The sequence below is a fragment of the Platichthys flesus genome, chromosome 16 (assembly GCF_949316205.1).
Source record: "Platichthys flesus chromosome 16, fPlaFle2.1, whole genome shotgun sequence".
Lineage (NCBI taxonomy): Eukaryota > Metazoa > Chordata > Actinopteri > Pleuronectiformes > Pleuronectidae > Platichthys > Platichthys flesus.
The window spans coordinates 9,909,793-9,926,978 of NC_084960.1; the positions used below are offsets into that span (position 1 = coordinate 9,909,793).

Consider the following 17,186-nt stretch of genomic DNA (forward strand, 5'->3'; position numbering starts at 1 on the left):
CGGACTGTATATCTCTGTTTATTAAAAAACTGCTTTATTAAAGGACGGACACAAACAAGACAAAGGTATTGTCTGTGCAAACGTATCACGGAGGGTTGTGTTGTGATATTTATTTACAGTGTGACATGGCATTGAACCGATGACTAGTAATGTGTTTTATGCTCGCAGTGCACGCATATACAGATGTTATGATGTTTTCTACCGCACCTTTGAATATACTGGTTCTTTACTCCACTGGTTCCTCTACTGTACTGCTGTGTATAAGATGTAGACGTTTGGTCCACAAGGTCCAGAAATATCATCTGTATAATTACAGATGTGAACATACCTGTAAACATTATTAAGGAAACGTTATGGACCTATTCATGGTGGCTCTCTAAAATAAAATACTCTATTTTCTAAAGGCTTTTCTTCATCTGAATATTTTAGATTACTATAATAGGGATTTGATAAAAAAAAGGTGTGATTTTTTTAATTTATAAACGACATAAGAGAGGATTAGCAAAGCTTTGAGTTTCTGACCCCGGAGACAAGTGTTTAGCACAGACAGTTCTAAGTAGCCCAATTTGCATAGTCTGGTAGACAAAGTGATTATAGGTGACACTTGATCGTACAGGGCAGAAATAACCCGATTCTCTAAGCCACAACAGAGACCTGATTTGGGATGCACCAGAGCACGGTTTGCAGGGGAGAATCTGAGGAAGAACCTGATCTGGTGCACGCATGCTGAAAAAGCTCGGGGAGGGCAGAAGAGTGTGCCTGGGTAATCTCCTTACTTCAGCCTGGAAGACATCGATCTTAAGCAAGGCAGAGAGAGGAGAACCAGAGGGATCAGACCGGAGGGCTTTAAAGAAAAAAGAAAAATTTTAAGTCGACAGAACTGGTAGTTGGTGTTGAAGCGTATTTAATTGGCTTCATCGGAAACCAAAACAAACGAAAGATGGGAAAAAGGCCCATGAAAACATTATCCGTGGTTGATTGATCATTATGCAAATCACATCTCTTAGTCTGTTAATTCAGAAAATCTGATTTAAAGGTTTTAAGAGAAAACAGAAATCTTGGAATCAAAGAGGGTAAATTAGTCACATTATTTTTAAATAGCTGCATGTTGTAATGGTAATTCCTTGTGTGTATCGTCACCATTCACCTACAGCCAACGCACTGCAGGGAGCCAATCTCCTCTTCACACACTCACACATGCTGCAGAGACAGACGGCCTTGCACAAATGCACAGTAGCGTCTCTCACTGGTTAGTATATACGCAGCCGGGTCCGGACAGTCAAGAAATGTAATGGTTATATTGGGAGAATCCTCAACGCCCTTCTTTATTATCCTCTCCAAGACAACTCACTGAAGTTTGTGCATACCGGTTTCGACAAATCAGGCCTGTCCAGACGTTTGCCAGCCCCATACAAAGTAAATGGCGTCTTGCACACACAACAAAGACACAAACTTGTTGAGTGACATTGTGAAAAGGTTAAAGGCCACGTGTGTCTTCAGGCACTACAGGCTCTGCAGTGGCACCTGACATTTTTTTGACACCGTCTCTGATTTGAAAATTACAAAAACAAAGACGATTATGTTCCTGTAACGTGTGAGGATGTGAACACGGATGACAGAAAGGTGGACATTTTTGTCACATCACACAACTTTTCCTCGCTCATCTGTCATTTCAACTATGTATGAAATGACATACACAACAACAGACTGGTAACACAATCTGTAATCTGCTGCAAAAACTCCAACGTGTGAATTTTACAGAGGTTTGGATTTTCCGTCCCCCCTCAGCTTCTGACCCTCTGAGCAGCAGATGGGGAAATGAGGACAAATGGTCCGACAGCTTGAGAATTTCCCGAATGTCCAGAACGCCTCGTCTGACTTTTAGAAAAAAGTCAAGAACATCAAATATGGAGAGACAGGGCCGAGGCGCAGACACACTGCACAAAGATCCTCCTCTGATGTTCTCCTGAAAAGAGCTGTCAAACCTGCTGAAGATTATAAAATGAAAAAAAACAAAGGTTTGAGGTTGCTACGGCAGCAGGATGAGGAAATAATGAGCCAACGTGAACTTTACATGACTTTACGGGAATTCATCCACACGTTATTCAAGAAAGGTGCGATTGTGTTATTTTGTTTTGAATTGTATCTCTTGACTGGTCGGTGAAGAAGTTCATCTTTACTTGCATTTTAAACTTTCATGATCGGGTCCAGAGGAACAGATCTGAACAAAGACGAGGTGCACATGCTGTAAACGCAGATGAGTAGCTTAGTAGCTCAGTGCAGTGATCAGAGTCCATTGACCAATACCTCTCCCAGATTTTACTAACATGGTTGGACAGAGATTCAAAGTGTGAGTCAGTTTAGAGGAGAGTGGTAGAACTGATACATTTGGGATTGACGTAACGCAGCTTGAGCCTGGACAAAAGGCCACTGCAGTCAAATTCTCACCATAAAGAATCCTGCTCTCCCATCCGCTGGTGGGACAGATCCAACTGGGAACATCGCCAGAGGGAGAAAAAAATAAATTCCTTTTGAGTGTGTGTGATGGACACTCGGTTCATATCGCTCCCAAATATTATGAATTACCAGAGTTTGTCAAGAATAGCTTTGTGCAGATGAACTGTTTGTCTGTGAAGGACAAACGTGAATGGTCCTTCGCTGCAGGTACTGCAGGAGGGTGACCTTTGCCCTTTGATAACGATCAGCTGTTCACACATTCCTTTTCCTTGAGCGTGCACGGCCTCGGGCTGTGACTCGGCTGCTTCCCTCTCATTTCCATTGCAAAAGGTTCTAATGGCCGGTCGCTGGCCGAGGTCAGCTGATCGACGTGGAATACACATGGTCAAACAAATGGTCACCAGTATTGAGTGTTTGCAGACAGAGTGAAATCCATGAAAGCTTTCAGACATTTAGCTTTTCAGAGGGTTTATTTATTTACATAAAACAAGCCCTATATCCCCATTTTAGTTATACATGTTCTAGCCCAACTTAAAGTATTAAAGCCTGCGTGCCAATTTAACCCCTTTAAATCCTCTATATCAAGATTTTCACTCTTTGATACTAACCCCATAAATATAGTTTAATTTTAGATCAGGATTTACAAACAATTATCTTATAGATCAGTGTCTTGTAAAGATAAAGAGTCAAAAAATATTCCTGGATCTGCCCCCTGATAAACTGCATCCTTCTACCAAGTTTGGTGGTCCGTCCAGTAGTCTTTGTTCAATAAAAATGTTGATGAAAACTCTAATGAGAAACTTACTATTTTTTACTTTTTTGCAAAGAAAGATACAGTTACAGGTGTAGTTAAGTCGTACAAAATGTTTTCCACATGCTATATTAGTGGAATATTTCTCCCTTTGCTTTGTGATTCTTTTCACAAAAGCACGTCTTACTTCTTCGTCATCAGCCAAAGACATTTCTATTATCCTAATGAAGAAGGGAGAAAGGGGAGTCGTATAAACACAACATTGGGATTCAGGCCAATATCATTAATGAAATTAAATGTTGATTGTTTAAGTGTTTTTGTGTATTTGTGTATTTGAGGTAATGGTGGTATAAATCATACACAAAAACATGATGTGAACGACACAGTTTCGAGGCGAATTTGGATGTTGGAGCTTCCTGACACTCGGATGACCCCACAGGAGCAGAATGGAGGCATGTTGTGGGTTTTTATTCTGTTGTTTTTTTGCGGTTGAAGATGAAGTCACCAGTTACCAGATTTGGCTTCATCACTGTTTACCCCTGAAACTCCAAACGTGTTTCATGGACTCAGACACTTCACCCACCCCTCCCCAGAAATTTTCATTTCTGGGGAGGGGTGGGTGAATGTGTTTTGGTGGATTCCGTTTTATTGGATTAAATATTTAACAGTGAGACACCGTAACCCACTGGTACTGGTGGTTTGTAGAGTGACTCGCTTCCCTGGCTTTCTCCCCCTCAGTGTACATGACACTGAACCCTCCTCCTCCGCTGAGGGACACCACGCGGAGCCAGTGCGAGGGCCCCCACGCTGGCAGCCTGTGTCTTTAAGGAGGCGCGTCGAGGAGGCGTGTTCACGCGCACCACCCGGGCAGGAGGCATCATCCCCATTGTGGTGTGTTGAGTTATTGCGCTCCGGAGCAGCAGCACCGCTCGTGAGGATGCGGTGGAAGCTATCATAATATTTCTACAGAAAGAAAAAACAGGGGGAAACGTTTGTGGGGCAGCTTTCGTTTGGACGCGCACGTTTTCATCCGAGCGTGTGTTTTTGTTGTTGTCTACATCTCCCCTTTTCCATGCACGCGCCCCCATCGTCAACCTGCTGGGGGCCTAGAAGCGCAGCAGCAGCACCCGGCTTTTATGAATGGGATGCTCGGTAAGTGTGTGCACGTTTCTCCCGTGTGTTCTCCCAATGGATCTTCTCCAGTGGGGTTATATGTGTTGTTATATGTGCTGTTATATGTGCGTTGCATGCGGCTCCTTGACGCTGCTCCATTCAGCGGAGCGCACGGTGCGCACGGCCAGCGGACGCTTTTGTGGCCTGGCTACTTATTGTTCTCCTGCCAGTGACCCACCCCGGAGCACAGCTTTATTGTAATGAGATCGAAGCTCCAGCGGGTTGTAAACACAGCAGTGATTTAAGAGCCGTCAAATGGACATGCGTGTTCCTGTTTTCAAGGTGTTTCTTTGTTGAGGAAATAGCGTTCGAGAGAATCGTGTTGTTTGGTTCACACACCCTTTGAAACCATGTGGGATTATTCATGTTCTTGTGATTATTTGAGTGATGCTGTGGATCAAATTCATCCAAAGTGTTCGTGTTGTTCTGCATCACTTAGCTTTTCTTATTTGAGGTCAGAAGGTGAGCAAAATATTCCAAATTAGGCCACACACGTGTTTGATGACATATGGGCTGAATGTGTCGCAAATGGGGAAATGCTTGGCTTGCAAATGTTTGCAAATCTGACTTAAACGTGTGTGCAAGCTTACCTCAGAGTGAGTCAACACAGGAAGTGAAAGGAATATGCAAAAAAAGAAAACTGGGCCAGATGCTGCCTCTGAATTCAGATCAGATGACTAAACAAAAAAAAAAACTCACACTACACACTTTTTCCCCAGCATGCACTGCACACCTGCCTTGTTTGTTTGTCCACCTCATTACCCACACCACCGCCCTGGCCGCCCTCTCCAGTTTGCATGTCAGCGGTCGTGTCACTGTGCCATCAGAGGAGCTCACTGACTGGAACAATAAGGTGATGGGCCTCAGGTCCGTCGGCCATCGCTCCATCACCCCCGTCCTGATAAGAGCTCCCATGCAGTTGTTTGAGGAGATAAAGTTATCACAGGTCTCTGCTTGTGAGGTGGATTTCTCTGTTCCCCTATAGGTTTAAATATGACATTGGACCCCTCTTAACCAAAGTAAACAGTTTTCCCCCCGATGTGATGTCAACTCCCTCCGCCGGGCCTCTATGATGGATGTGAGTCGACGACACAGCAAACAGCCGTGCCTCGTTGCCAATATTTCCTGTGTTATAGGCTTATAGGCTGTTTACTTTTTCCCAGAAGTGCCTGTGAAATGCCTCCTTTTGAACAGGCGACACATTCTTTTCAAACCAGCCCACACAGGTTCTGTTCCCTCTACTTTTCCTCTTGTTTCCTAAATTACCGAGCATCTAATTGCCTGCCGGAGACATGTGTTTAGTGCCCGAGGGTGAAAGTTAGTCTTGGTTTGTGCGGTGTCGGACACTGTGCCAAGCACTCTGTTATTGGGCACAGCACATTGTAGACCGCCTCAGCTGGCTGGCAGCCCAGGAAACCCAACCTGCTCTGATTGTTCTTTTCAAAACCAAAAGTGAACAAGTTTTCTGCGCCTGACTTTCGCATGTTGGAGATAATCGGAATCTCGGAAATCCCTCGGTGGTGGTGCTGAAGTGCAATTCCATAAACTGTGTTATTTGTGGCCAGCGAGTGTACGGCCCTGCACCCGAGTTTGAACATGTCTGGAGTTTGTGCGTTCATTTGAGGCAGTGTGTGTGTGTCCTGTCCAGCCCCTTCACATTCCAGGAAATACCAATATAAACGGTTTGAGCACTGTGATAGTGAACTGCTGGATTATTATAGACTACAACACCGGTCTTTTGACTGATGTGTAGTTTAAGTAACCTGTAGGGTTGTTGTCATTTCCCCTGAGATCCTACCTAAGGCCTACAACTGATAAATCCAGCTGGGTGGATTATTAACTTCCTGCTTAGATGTAGTTTGACATTGTGGCATAAAGTGTAAACGCTGTACACTGCTACCTACCTTTTTTTTATGACCTTGTTGTGCCAACATCAAATTCTAAGGGCGTCTCATGTGTCAGTGTGTGAATGGCCGTGTTTGTTCCTGGTTCTTTTGTTTGGAGGCATTGTTTTCTGTCGTTGTCCAGCATGCATTGTGACCCAGTGTGCTGGGGTTGGTACTCTGGGTCCCAGGAAATGTTTATTCAGTTTTTTCCTCCATCCTGTTTCCTTGTCACCAGTTGTAAATATTGTATGAGGCTGATGTCACTGTGGCAATAGACAGCCGCAGCAGGGGGGGTTGTTATTTTAAACTAAACAACAATACAGAGATTTTTTTTCGAGTTGTTATTTTTTTCCCCTGCAGTTTTATTTCCATTAATCCAATAATTGGATCCTAAATTCTGAAGGAGAATTGACACTGAGTAAAATGATTATCCACTTAAGTGACACTGTAGATTGCCTCACTTTGTCCTGAATCGTCCACAAAGACGTCGAGTGCTCTCCGGCTTTCCAAGAGAAATCAAATCTTTGACAAAAAGCCCTTCGCTGTTTGATAGCTGCTTGTTCGGCTTCCCTCCATCCTGTGAATGTTGTTGCTTTTTTATGCTCCCTTGACCCTATAATTATGGCACTCTCGCACTTTAAAGCAAGATTCTCCGGGTCCCATAATTTCCCCTGCATTCCTTCCAGCGAGAGCACAAGTTTTCACTTGAGTTCTTAAAAAAAAAAAAAAAAAACTAAGCTCGCTCCTTTTTTCTGCACCTCTGAAGACTCACCTTGGTGACAACACAGACACCTGGGCCTGAGGCCAGAGCCGTCATCGGTGGTGACTCATCAGATACCTGCTCTGGAGGAGATTCAGCCTCTAAAATAATTGACTCAGCCTGAGGTGCATTGCATTCAGAGCTGCTGTTGAACAGTCCAAGCTCTGTCCCGGACCCTGTGGGGTTATTCAAACTGAGTGTTGATGGCGATATGAGCTGTGTTTGTTAGCTTAGCCCCTCAGTAACATAGCCTGATGGGGGGGGGGGGGGGGGGGGCTTTGTTTACATGATGTGTGGCCAGGAAGGGCAGGCTGAGAGATTTCCGGAGAGATGGGAGGGTTCGCTGCCTCGTTCTCTCCCCAGCCCTTCCTGCGGAGACCCCCGGACACGCCCACACATTTCCCTGTCACACACTGGCACATGAAATATGCACTTCTGGAAAAGAGTTGGCAAACTGTTGAGTTGAGGTTATTGGTGTCGGTCACATACCTCAATAATAATCATATTCTAGCCGCCCTAGAGCACATGCACCACTTAAGAATCCTCTGACATCTTTGTGGGGACAGGGACGATTATTAATGACCCGGAGCTTGTTGCTGACCTTTCGTGTCCGGCTGGATAATGAGAGCGATATCAGGTTTCAGCCATGTCCTATTACAGAAATCATTCATTTCTGGCATGCATAGGGCAGTGCAGTGGTTAGCGCTGTCGCCTTTCTGTCACAGAAAGAGGGTTGCTTTGAATCCCGGTTTGGTGAGGGAACGTTTCTGTGTGGAGTTTGCATGTTCTCTCCCTATTGGTTTACTCCCTGTACTCTGACCTCCTGTCGCAGTCCAAAAGACATGCTGACTGGGGTTATGTAGATGGGAGCCTCCAATTATGTGTGAATGTTGGTTTGCCTCTGTATGCTGGTGTTGTTGATGGGCTGACGACCTGTCCAGGTAGTTCCCCTCCTCTCAACCAATGCGAGCTGGGATTGCCTCCAGCCCCTAAGCGACCCTCTTAAGTAAACCTGATGTCACACTGGTGCCAATATCTGCCTTCTTATTACAATATCTGTAATAAGTAGGCATTGTCCGAACCCTGAACGTGTCTTGTTCAGCGCACAGACAACTTGGTGTGTAGCGCCCTTGTCCGTCACTCCCTGTGTGTGTCTGTAATCAAAGCTGTCGCCTTTGTGTGAGCAGAAAACGCAGAGAAAGAGACGGAGGGTCATGTCTGCAGGCTGTGTCGGCTGCAAATGTGAAAGAGACAAGTCATCTCCTCTCGGGTGTCAGAGGTCAGCTGCTACACGTTGACACCACCGGCTGCGGGCCTGTTTCTCTGCCGGGAACCTCTGTCATTGGCCGACGGCTCCGCTCTGTGTCGCTCACCTTTTCTGTCTGAGTTTCATAGTCAGCACGTCAATGATTATACGATGAGTTCAGGTTTGCACCGGCCAATCCACGCTGATTATACAACACCAGCAGACGTATGGACTTGTATACTTATTTACCAGTTCAGTGGAGGCTATTTTTAAACACTGCGGATTTTTTGTAAGTTTGTTCCTCCAGTCCAAGCAGCTTACCGAATATATTCCCCTCACGGATCTCGGTGATAAGTCAGTGATGTGAATGCCAACTGAAAAAAAACAAAAAAACCAACAGGGACTCTTATTCGCAGGAAAGCTCTAAAACTCTGCTGTGCTTTGATCTGTGCTAAGCAGAATGTCCTGCTGGGTAAAGTGTGATATTAGCATAACAGACCGCCTCACACCAGCGTGCCAGGGATGAGTGGGGACGGCCAACACCCTGATAATGCGAGTTCTCGTTTGTCTGTGTTTAAAAATATACTTAAAACCTGTGTGTATTTCTCAGTCTACCTAAACACATTATTCTTGGTTGTGTCCATATAGATAGGGCTGAAATGACTCATATTTTTTTATCAAACCTACTTTCCAAATCCAACCCAAAACTTCTATTTACCATTTAAAACTTATTATCAGTCCTTAGTCAATAATCTGATGTGTTTATGAATTCTAATGACATGTTAATCCCATGAACACATTTTTATAGCGGGAATTGGCTATTAATTTCCCACAAAGATCCAGTTGTCCCAATTAACTTTTTACAATTGATTTTTATTTACTCGTATGGAAAAGTTCTCGCTTTTCAAAACATTAAAGCAGGTGTCTTAGTAATTTGCTCTCTTGTGCTGCATCTCAAGGATTGTGTGAAGCCTGCAGTTCCTACATTTCATAAATATATTTGGAATAATATATATATATATATATATTTTATATTGTTTGCTATCATAAACCTGCTCATAACGATGATGTCAATAAAGAAAAATTAGCTCCAGTATTAGCACGTATCTAAATTCAGGTATTAGAATCAGGACGAGGTGAATCTGTCTCTAATTATAAATATTGACTATTAATAATTCTGCCATTCGACAGATCATTGCAACTCTAGGTCTTCACAGTGGTATGAATTAAAGTTGGTCTCTAACACACTCTGGTCAGGGTCCATGGGAGCAGGAGCCGGTCAGCAAACACGGTTAAGTCTTTTGCCGCGGGCGACGTTTCCTCATCGTTTTCTGAATTTAACAGATTTTTGGATTTGTCTCGCTCTTCAGACCGCGGCGGATTTACACTTTAATCCTGGAACTGCACGGTGGAGAAACGGCTTGGTGGTGTGAAGAGAGAGAGAGAAGTCCAAGAAACACTGCAGGTCAACAACTTGATCCCGACTCCATAAAACTACAAGCAAATGGCAGTGCCCATTTAGAGGGCCCCGAATGGGCCATTTAAACAACAGCTAAATCTGGCTTTTTTATGTAGAGCCTCTGGGGGCTTTATTTGTAAATTCTCATTAGACCGGTGTGTTTTCTCATTGCTGCAGTTATCTCAGAGGGCAACATCCGCCTGATGCATTTTGTTCCCCGTCTGTGTGATTGAGAGATAATGTGATTTCCACTGGTCGTCCTAGGGCTGCTCCTTCCTAAACCAGATACTCAGGCCTGCTAACTGAGTTGCGTGGCAGATAGCTATCTATTAGACGCCATTTGTCTGCTTAATTACTGGAACACGTGTGTGTGTGTGTGTGTGTGTGTGCGTTGGCTTGTTACTGAACAGTATACCTGGTATTGCACTTAGATGTGGTAATAAACCTCAGTTTTTACTTGCCAGTGGAATGAAGTGGTCTAGACTCATCTTTAGGTCGAGATGTCAGCGAGACGCAGGGAAACGACAATTTTATTGCTGCTTTCTTAACACACATTTGGGAGCCTCCATCCTGAGGGACCTCCCACTCCCGAATGTCATTTCCCCCTCAGGGTTATTCGCTTGTCCGTCCAGGTCACTGGCTTCAAATGAGGCTGACAGACAACCCCCCCCACCACCACCAGGGCAGCAGCAGCAGCAGCAGCAGCAGCAGCACCCCCCCTCTCCCAGACAGTGGAATACACACTGGATGAATTAAGCACAAAGACGGCGCATCAATACTCAATTAGGGAAATGGACCATTCGCCGTGTACGTGTGTGTTTGAGTGAGCTCTTGTGTATTATTGTTGTCTGGCCTATTGTGTGAGTATTGACAAGAAGTGAGAAGTTGTATTCATTCTAAACACAAATCATCAGAAGGGGGTCAATACTTCTCTGTGATGTTGAAGTGTGTGTGTGTGTGTGTGTGTGTGTGTGTGTGTGTGTGTGTGTGTGTGTGTGTGTGTGTGTGTGTGTGTGTGTGTGTGTGTGTGTGTGTGTGTGTGTGTGTGTGTGTGTGTGTGTGTGTGTGTGTGTGTGTGTGTGTGTGTGTGTGTGTGTGTGTGTGTGTGTGTGTGTGTGTGTGTGTGTGTGTGTGTGTGTGTGTGTGTGTGTGTGTGTGTGTGTTTTATCTCGGAGACGCTGAGCGCTCACTTCCTCTGATGTATCTGTACTCGGCGTTCAAGAAATGACTGCAGCATTTCCTCTGAGACTCGAACCTCTCCCAGGTGAACAGAGTCAGTTTACTGTCTGATGTATAATGGCTGCCTCCTTTTTTTTATTTTTTTTTATTTCTTCACCCGTGCAGTTCAGTCAGAGTAAAATAACCCGTTTCCGTTTGCTGCCTCTCTGTTATTTGTGTGCTTTTTCCCTCCGAAGACCTGGGTGTGTATTTTTTTTCCCACAGAGTCGTGGCTATAACCATATGATGTTTAAACAGATTTAGAACCCTCCATGGACCCAGCCTAGGTATTTAAATTGATAGAGTTTTTGCAATCTATAAACAGAGCCTGCATTGCATTTTCCCATAGAATAGTTTAAACACTTGGCTGGAAAATAATTTTCTCACACATTTTGGAAATGAATGGGATCTTGCGTGCGCCTCATCCAAATTTGAAGCTGGTCATTCATCTTCCAAACACTCCAATCACTTACGGGGCTGCTGCTCTGCGGGTCACACACGTCCAGCATGTGTCAGCTTATCACAAGCTGTTCTGGTTTCGCTGTCAAAGTGAAACGAGGCAGATGCGTCGGATTCTGTCCCACGTTCTGTGTCTCCAGTGATCTCTGCAGCAGCCTGACCCGGAGTGTTGAGGAAGTCTGTTTATAAAGTCACTCCCCTCCCCGTGGTGACCCCGCAGTTCCCACGCTTACTGCTGCCTTCTAAGGCCCTTTTTCGCCATACACACATGCGCGTATTCACAGACACACACACACACACACACACGTGCTCTAATGCAAAGCCACACAAAGCTATAAATACAAAAGGGCTATACTAAATCAGGTTTTGATTCTGCAGAGTTCCCGGGGTCTGGTTTAGATTCGTCTGATTTAGAACCGCCTGCCTGGTGTAGTCTGTATCAAATGTCTGCGTCCCTGAGATGGTCATGCCATTGAGCTTCTCAGCTTGATCCTGGCCTGGGGGGGGGGGGGGGGGGCGCTGAGATGAAGGAGATGGAGACGGGGATTTTACCATCTCTCCCCGTTTCATCTGCGAGTTGTTTTCCCCCCCTGTCTGTTTATACCACCCAGAAGCAACCACTCATCATTTTTGCTGCTTCTCTTATTTTTTTTTCGGGGGGGGGGGGGCTGGGTGTGAATTATTTCCTCCTCATTATTTCCCCAAAAAAACAAATCAGAGCATGCAGCTTCAATAACAAACATGTGTCTGTGAAAAAAGTGACCTTGTTTGTGTGTGTTGGCACAAAAACAAATTTATGAGTTCACGGAAAGTTTTTCACATCTCGTCGACTCAGGCCTCGGTTTACGTAAAGCTGCAGGTTTACACGCAGCCTATACGCTTCTCTCGACACAGATCGCTCCATGTCCCCCGTCGGAACACATGTATATTTTGACTTCTTTCCATGTCGAGGCAATAGAAAAAACATACCCACAGCACGGATGGGTGGTTAGTGAAAACATCAGATTCAAAAGCGAGTATTAGTCTGAGCTGCAGACCCACACAGAAGGAGGCCATGTGCTGCACGCTGGTACGGAGCCCCGGAGCTTTTCTGCGGCCCCTCGACAGGAAGCGCCGCTGCTCGCTTGCAGGAGGAGTGTTTCCATGGACACCAAAGCAGGTGAGGGCCCGAAACAGGAAGAGGAGTGCAGCGGCTCAGCTGGCAAAGAGAGGACGGGGGGGGGGGGCAGCAGCAGCAGATGAACGACGTCGGGTGAACTAAAAAAACATTAAAGAGGAGAAATCCCCCGACGGCACTTCTACCCAAAACAACTCGGACTTAAATCTCGTTTGAAGGCTCGCCTGCATGAGAAATCCAGGAGTCAGGGGTTAAGCCGCCGACTGTTTTCCGATGATCTCCCCGTGTTGAGATGAGTAAACGGGGGAGGCGGCGCTGTGTGCAAGCCAGAGAGGCGCTCGCTTAAAAAAAACGGCCGAGGTAAGCGCTTTGCTTTCGGGAACCCGCTCACGTGAACCCATAGAGAGATTTCCAGCCACAAGTCGGGGGTGCATGTGTTTTTTGATGCCCGTCTGCAGAAACTGCTTGCTGTTCAGTCTGCAGACCACCGGGGCAGTGTTCTTTTCTTCATGCGTGTTTTTATACGTTTGATCGCTAATGAGAGACCCTGCCCCCCCGGTCCTCCAGTGCAGCACCTGAAGGAAGTGAGCTTGGCGGTTTCCTCTGTCTGGGGCCTGGGCTGCTGCGGACGTGTTTTTTCTATCAGCCGTTCGCTCTCAAAACCTCTTGGTGCTTAAACTCTGATGTCTGAGTGAAAGCGATGGCTGGGGGGGGGGGGGGGGGGGGGGGTATAGCCTCTGTCATTTCTCGTGGCTCCAGTTAGAATCCCACATGCGTTTGAGCGACTGGATGATAAGTTTGTCTGTCAGACGCTGCGTGACGTGTCGGTCTGTGGTCGGTGTTTTTCTCTCCGTTATAATGCCATTTTGAAACATAATCCTGTGGTGCTCCATCTTTTATTTTGTTGTCTTCCCCCAGAGGTCGCCACACCGATGTTTGAAGAGTGTTGCTTATCATTATGGAGATGCATAATTGATGGGCTTCGGCGCTTGTAATTAGTGGAAGGTTTGAAATTCGTAGAAATGTTTTTATTTACTCGACGGCATTAAAAACAGTTGAATGGAAACATTCTGTGCAACGTAATGTGAACCTCCATTTTGCTTTCTGTCTGGCTGGATCTCTGTTTTTCAGTGTCGATGCAATTTATATCGCCTCTTTAATTTAGTTTAAGGGATTGATCTCTTTTTAAATGTGTATAATGTTGAATTGGTTTGTGTATAATTTATTGTATTTCTTTCCATCTTTTCAGGTTCCCAGGCTGACTGAATTTAAGGAGCATCAATATTCCCTCCAAGGTCTCCAACCAGCTCCACATTCAAGGTCTGGAAGCTCCTCATCGGCTGACTGACTCTTTTTTTCTTACCTCTTCGGGCAAAACCTAAACCGGCGCCATGCCCATCTTGAAACAGCTCGTGTCTGGCTCCTCCCAGACCAAGCGCCGCTCGCGCATGGACCTGACCCGGGAGATGATCAGTGCTCCGCTGGGCGACTTCCGCCACACTATGCACGTGGGCCGCAGTGGCGATGCCTTCGGAGACACCTCCTTCCTCAGCACCCGCTCGGGGGAACCTCCGCCCGACACCACGTCCTTCCCCCGCTCCCCCCGACCCGGCCTCCTGTCTCGCACCTTCAGGAGCAGCAAACGCTCCCAGTCGGTGACCAGAGTGGATCAGCACGGCGACGGCGGCCTGGTGCTCCCGGGCGGGTCGCCGACCTACGTGAAGAACGCCATGTCTCTGCCCTTCCTCAACGACGAGGGCCGAGGCGACGTCATGGGGGCGAAGAGCCTGTCCTCGTCTCCGTTCAGGCAGCAGCATGGCGAGGTGGGGGGCGGGGGGGCGGCGGCCGCAGCCACTCACTTCCTGGAACTGGAGGAGAGGGACTTTGGCGAGCTGACTGAGCTTCCGGAGAGCTCCTATCACTGCGGGGGAGGCATGAAGCACGCCGTGTCGGTGATGTCCTTCCACGTGGACCTCGGGCCCTCCATGCTCGGCGACATCCTGGGGGTGATGGAAAAGGAGGAAGACGACCTGGGCTACGAGGAGGGCAAGAGCAGCGAGGGCCGTGCGTCACCGCCCCTCAGCACGCACGGCGAGGACGAGGACAGCATGGAGAAGGGGCAGGACGAGGATACAGAGGAGCAGATGGAGATGGAGGTGGAGGCGGAGGTGGAGGCCGAGCTGCAGCGCTCCGTGCACCCGCCCAGGGCCATTGACAGGCAGCCTGAGGACGGAGGGCCCTACACCCCGCCGCAGTACACCCCCGAGACGAGGCCCAAACACTTGCAGCATCTAGACAGCTGCTCCGTGTCCAGCTCCGGCTCGGCTGCCCTGGATGAGAAGCCACACAGTCAGACCTACGCAGGAGACACCGACAGCGCCACCTTCAGCGCCCCCCCAGAGGAGGAGAGCAACTTCTCCTCGTTCCTGGAGGACGAAGATGACGAGATCCGCGTGTGAGATCTCAAAGCTGACGGAAAAAAAGTAGCACAGAGCTCTTGGAGGGGGGGGGGGGGGTTGTGTGGAACTAGCAAGTTCTCTTGACGGAGTGGATTTACACTTGGAAGACACCGTGGTCGTCTGCTGTGGGACTGGGACCGGGGAATGGGAATTTGTGACACGGGAGGCTTGCTGTGTTCGTCTGTGAGGGCTGTGCCTGCTCCTGGAGGATGGGCCAAACTCCGTCTGTCGGAGAGAGCCTCACCCTCCACTGTGTGTCAATCCATCTCTCCCTGCTGAACACTCAGAGAAGTGACATGGAAGAGCAGCCGCTTTATTTTCTTCTTTTTATGAACAGGGAACATTCCAGCCGTGCGCTGGGAGGAACAGGATGGAAACTAACTTTTTTTTTTTTTTTTTTTGTAAAGAAAAACACTAAAGCTCGGTTCACACGCGCTCTCTCTTTTCACACTTGACGTGTCACATGTGCTTTTCTATTTCTCTCTCTCTCTCTCGCTCGCTCGCTCTGCCTCTCTGCTGTTGTTGTTGTTGTTTGTGTGTTTTCTCTCTCTGACTGTGGGACATCATGAGGCCCGAGCCGAACAGAAGGTCTCTGTCAACACAGGACCACTGGTGGGTGCCTTGTCACGGTAAAACAATGGGCCGTGTCTCTGAAGTCCTGCCTGGAGCCTCTTTCATCTTAAGACAGACATCATGCTAAAGTGCCACTGATCCGCTCAGTTTTCTCCCTTATGTAGCATCAGGGTCCTCGCCACGCTGCCATTTCCTGCTGCAACACGAGACCACAGAGCCCAAACCCCGAATTCTCTTCTGTTTTTAAATTCAGTGATGAGCGCCACACAGACACAGACTCGGTGTAAATTAAAGAACACGGGGCCGTAGAAGCTTCTGGAGATACATCAGCCTGATTTAACCGTAAAGGATGATGTTTCCACACATGAAACTGGGGGAGTGAAGGAGTCGTGTGTGGCACACCGGAGAGGGGCTGGGCGTTTTTTGTTCCAGCCTCGTGTCAATGAACAAACCCTTTTTATTTCACTCTTCTACTCATAGATTTCCGTGAACTGGCGCGCCTTGACGAGCTTCCTTTCGATCTAATCTGCCAAACTGACACAGAAAAAACCACTTCCTTCCTTCCTTGTTTTTTTGAATACATCTGAGAGACTGCAGCGGTTCAACTGAATTGCGTCAAAGATTATAATCCTCTTTTAAACCCGGGGGTGCCTTTAAGTGTAAAAAACAGTTCCAAAACTACTTTAGGGTTGAGGGGTTTGTACTGATGCAGAAAAAAAAATCAAATAACGCACCAGCAGGCACTATTACACCACACACTACTTCGGACGTGTCTAATACCTGGTGATGTTAAATGTATTTGCTGTGTATGAGAAATATTTGCTAAATTTGTCTGTTTTTGAAGAGTGGATGAGAAAGGAGACACAGCCAGCAATAGATGCAAGGGGCATTTTAGAAGACTTGCTATTTTTCATGCAAGTTGCATTGTCATTGCAGCTTGACTGTATCTCTTGCGTCATGAAGAAAAGAAAAGGGAAAAAAAAGAGATGCAGTGGCCAGCAGTATTGAGGCTCAGTGGCGCTGATTGATGTCACTGCCTTAACTGAAACTGACATGTGCCAAATGATTTAATTTTCTCGCCCAAAAATAAATAAATAAAAAGACTCCGTGGTGAAGCTCTCTCTCTGGGAGAGCCCGTCACATCTGTCTGCCGCCTCCCTCCATGTTTGGATAATCACTGTGGAGTTCAGCTCGAGTTCAGATGAAGGTTTAAAAAAAAAAAAAAGATGGAAATAAAGTGTTTTGAGATGTGCTGTCATGTGGAAAAAAATGGAAAACAAATGAACTTGCATAACTGGATATTTATATTGCCAATCGCTCACACACTACATAATATATTCAGGTAATTTCCAGAGTATATCTTGAGCGAATGGGAAGTTGTCCATGTTGCTTTGTTCCGTATAATGTATATTCTGCCTTACTGTCGTTTTCTCCTGCCTTTTTTCTGTATTATCCAAAATAACCTATATTTTTCAATAAAATAAAGTCTGAACATATTTCTTTTCTTTGTTGCCTCTTTGTCTAAGCACCGAAGAGGATAATATAACTTTTGAGTGCGACTCCATCGGCAGCATTAACAAAGGAATTCCTTGAGTGCCTTCTCCGTTTCCTGTTACTATTTTTCTGGC

The 17,186-nt window shown here is 46.5% G+C and overlaps 1 protein-coding gene across 1 annotated transcript; it reads left to right on the forward strand.

Annotated features, from left to right (window-relative positions):
* Window positions 1-4,053: 4,053 nt before the first annotated feature.
* cdc42ep4a (CDC42 effector protein (Rho GTPase binding) 4a) lies at window positions 4,054-15,395 on the forward strand. Its single transcript, XM_062408639.1, has 2 exons — window positions 4,054-4,360; window positions 13,776-15,395. Exon 2 carries the CDS (start codon window positions 13,918-13,920, stop codon window positions 14,983-14,985), a length of 1,068 nt encoding a protein of 355 aa, XP_062264623.1. The 5' UTR covers window positions 4,054-4,360; window positions 13,776-13,917; the 3' UTR covers window positions 14,986-15,395.
* Window positions 15,396-17,186: the final 1,791 nt, after the last annotated feature.

What these genes read in the sequence shown, in the direction of transcription:
- cdc42ep4a (XM_062408639.1), top strand. Translation starts at nt 13,918, where the DNA reads ATGCCCATCTTGAAACAGCTCGTGTCTGGCTCCTCCCAGACCAAGCGC.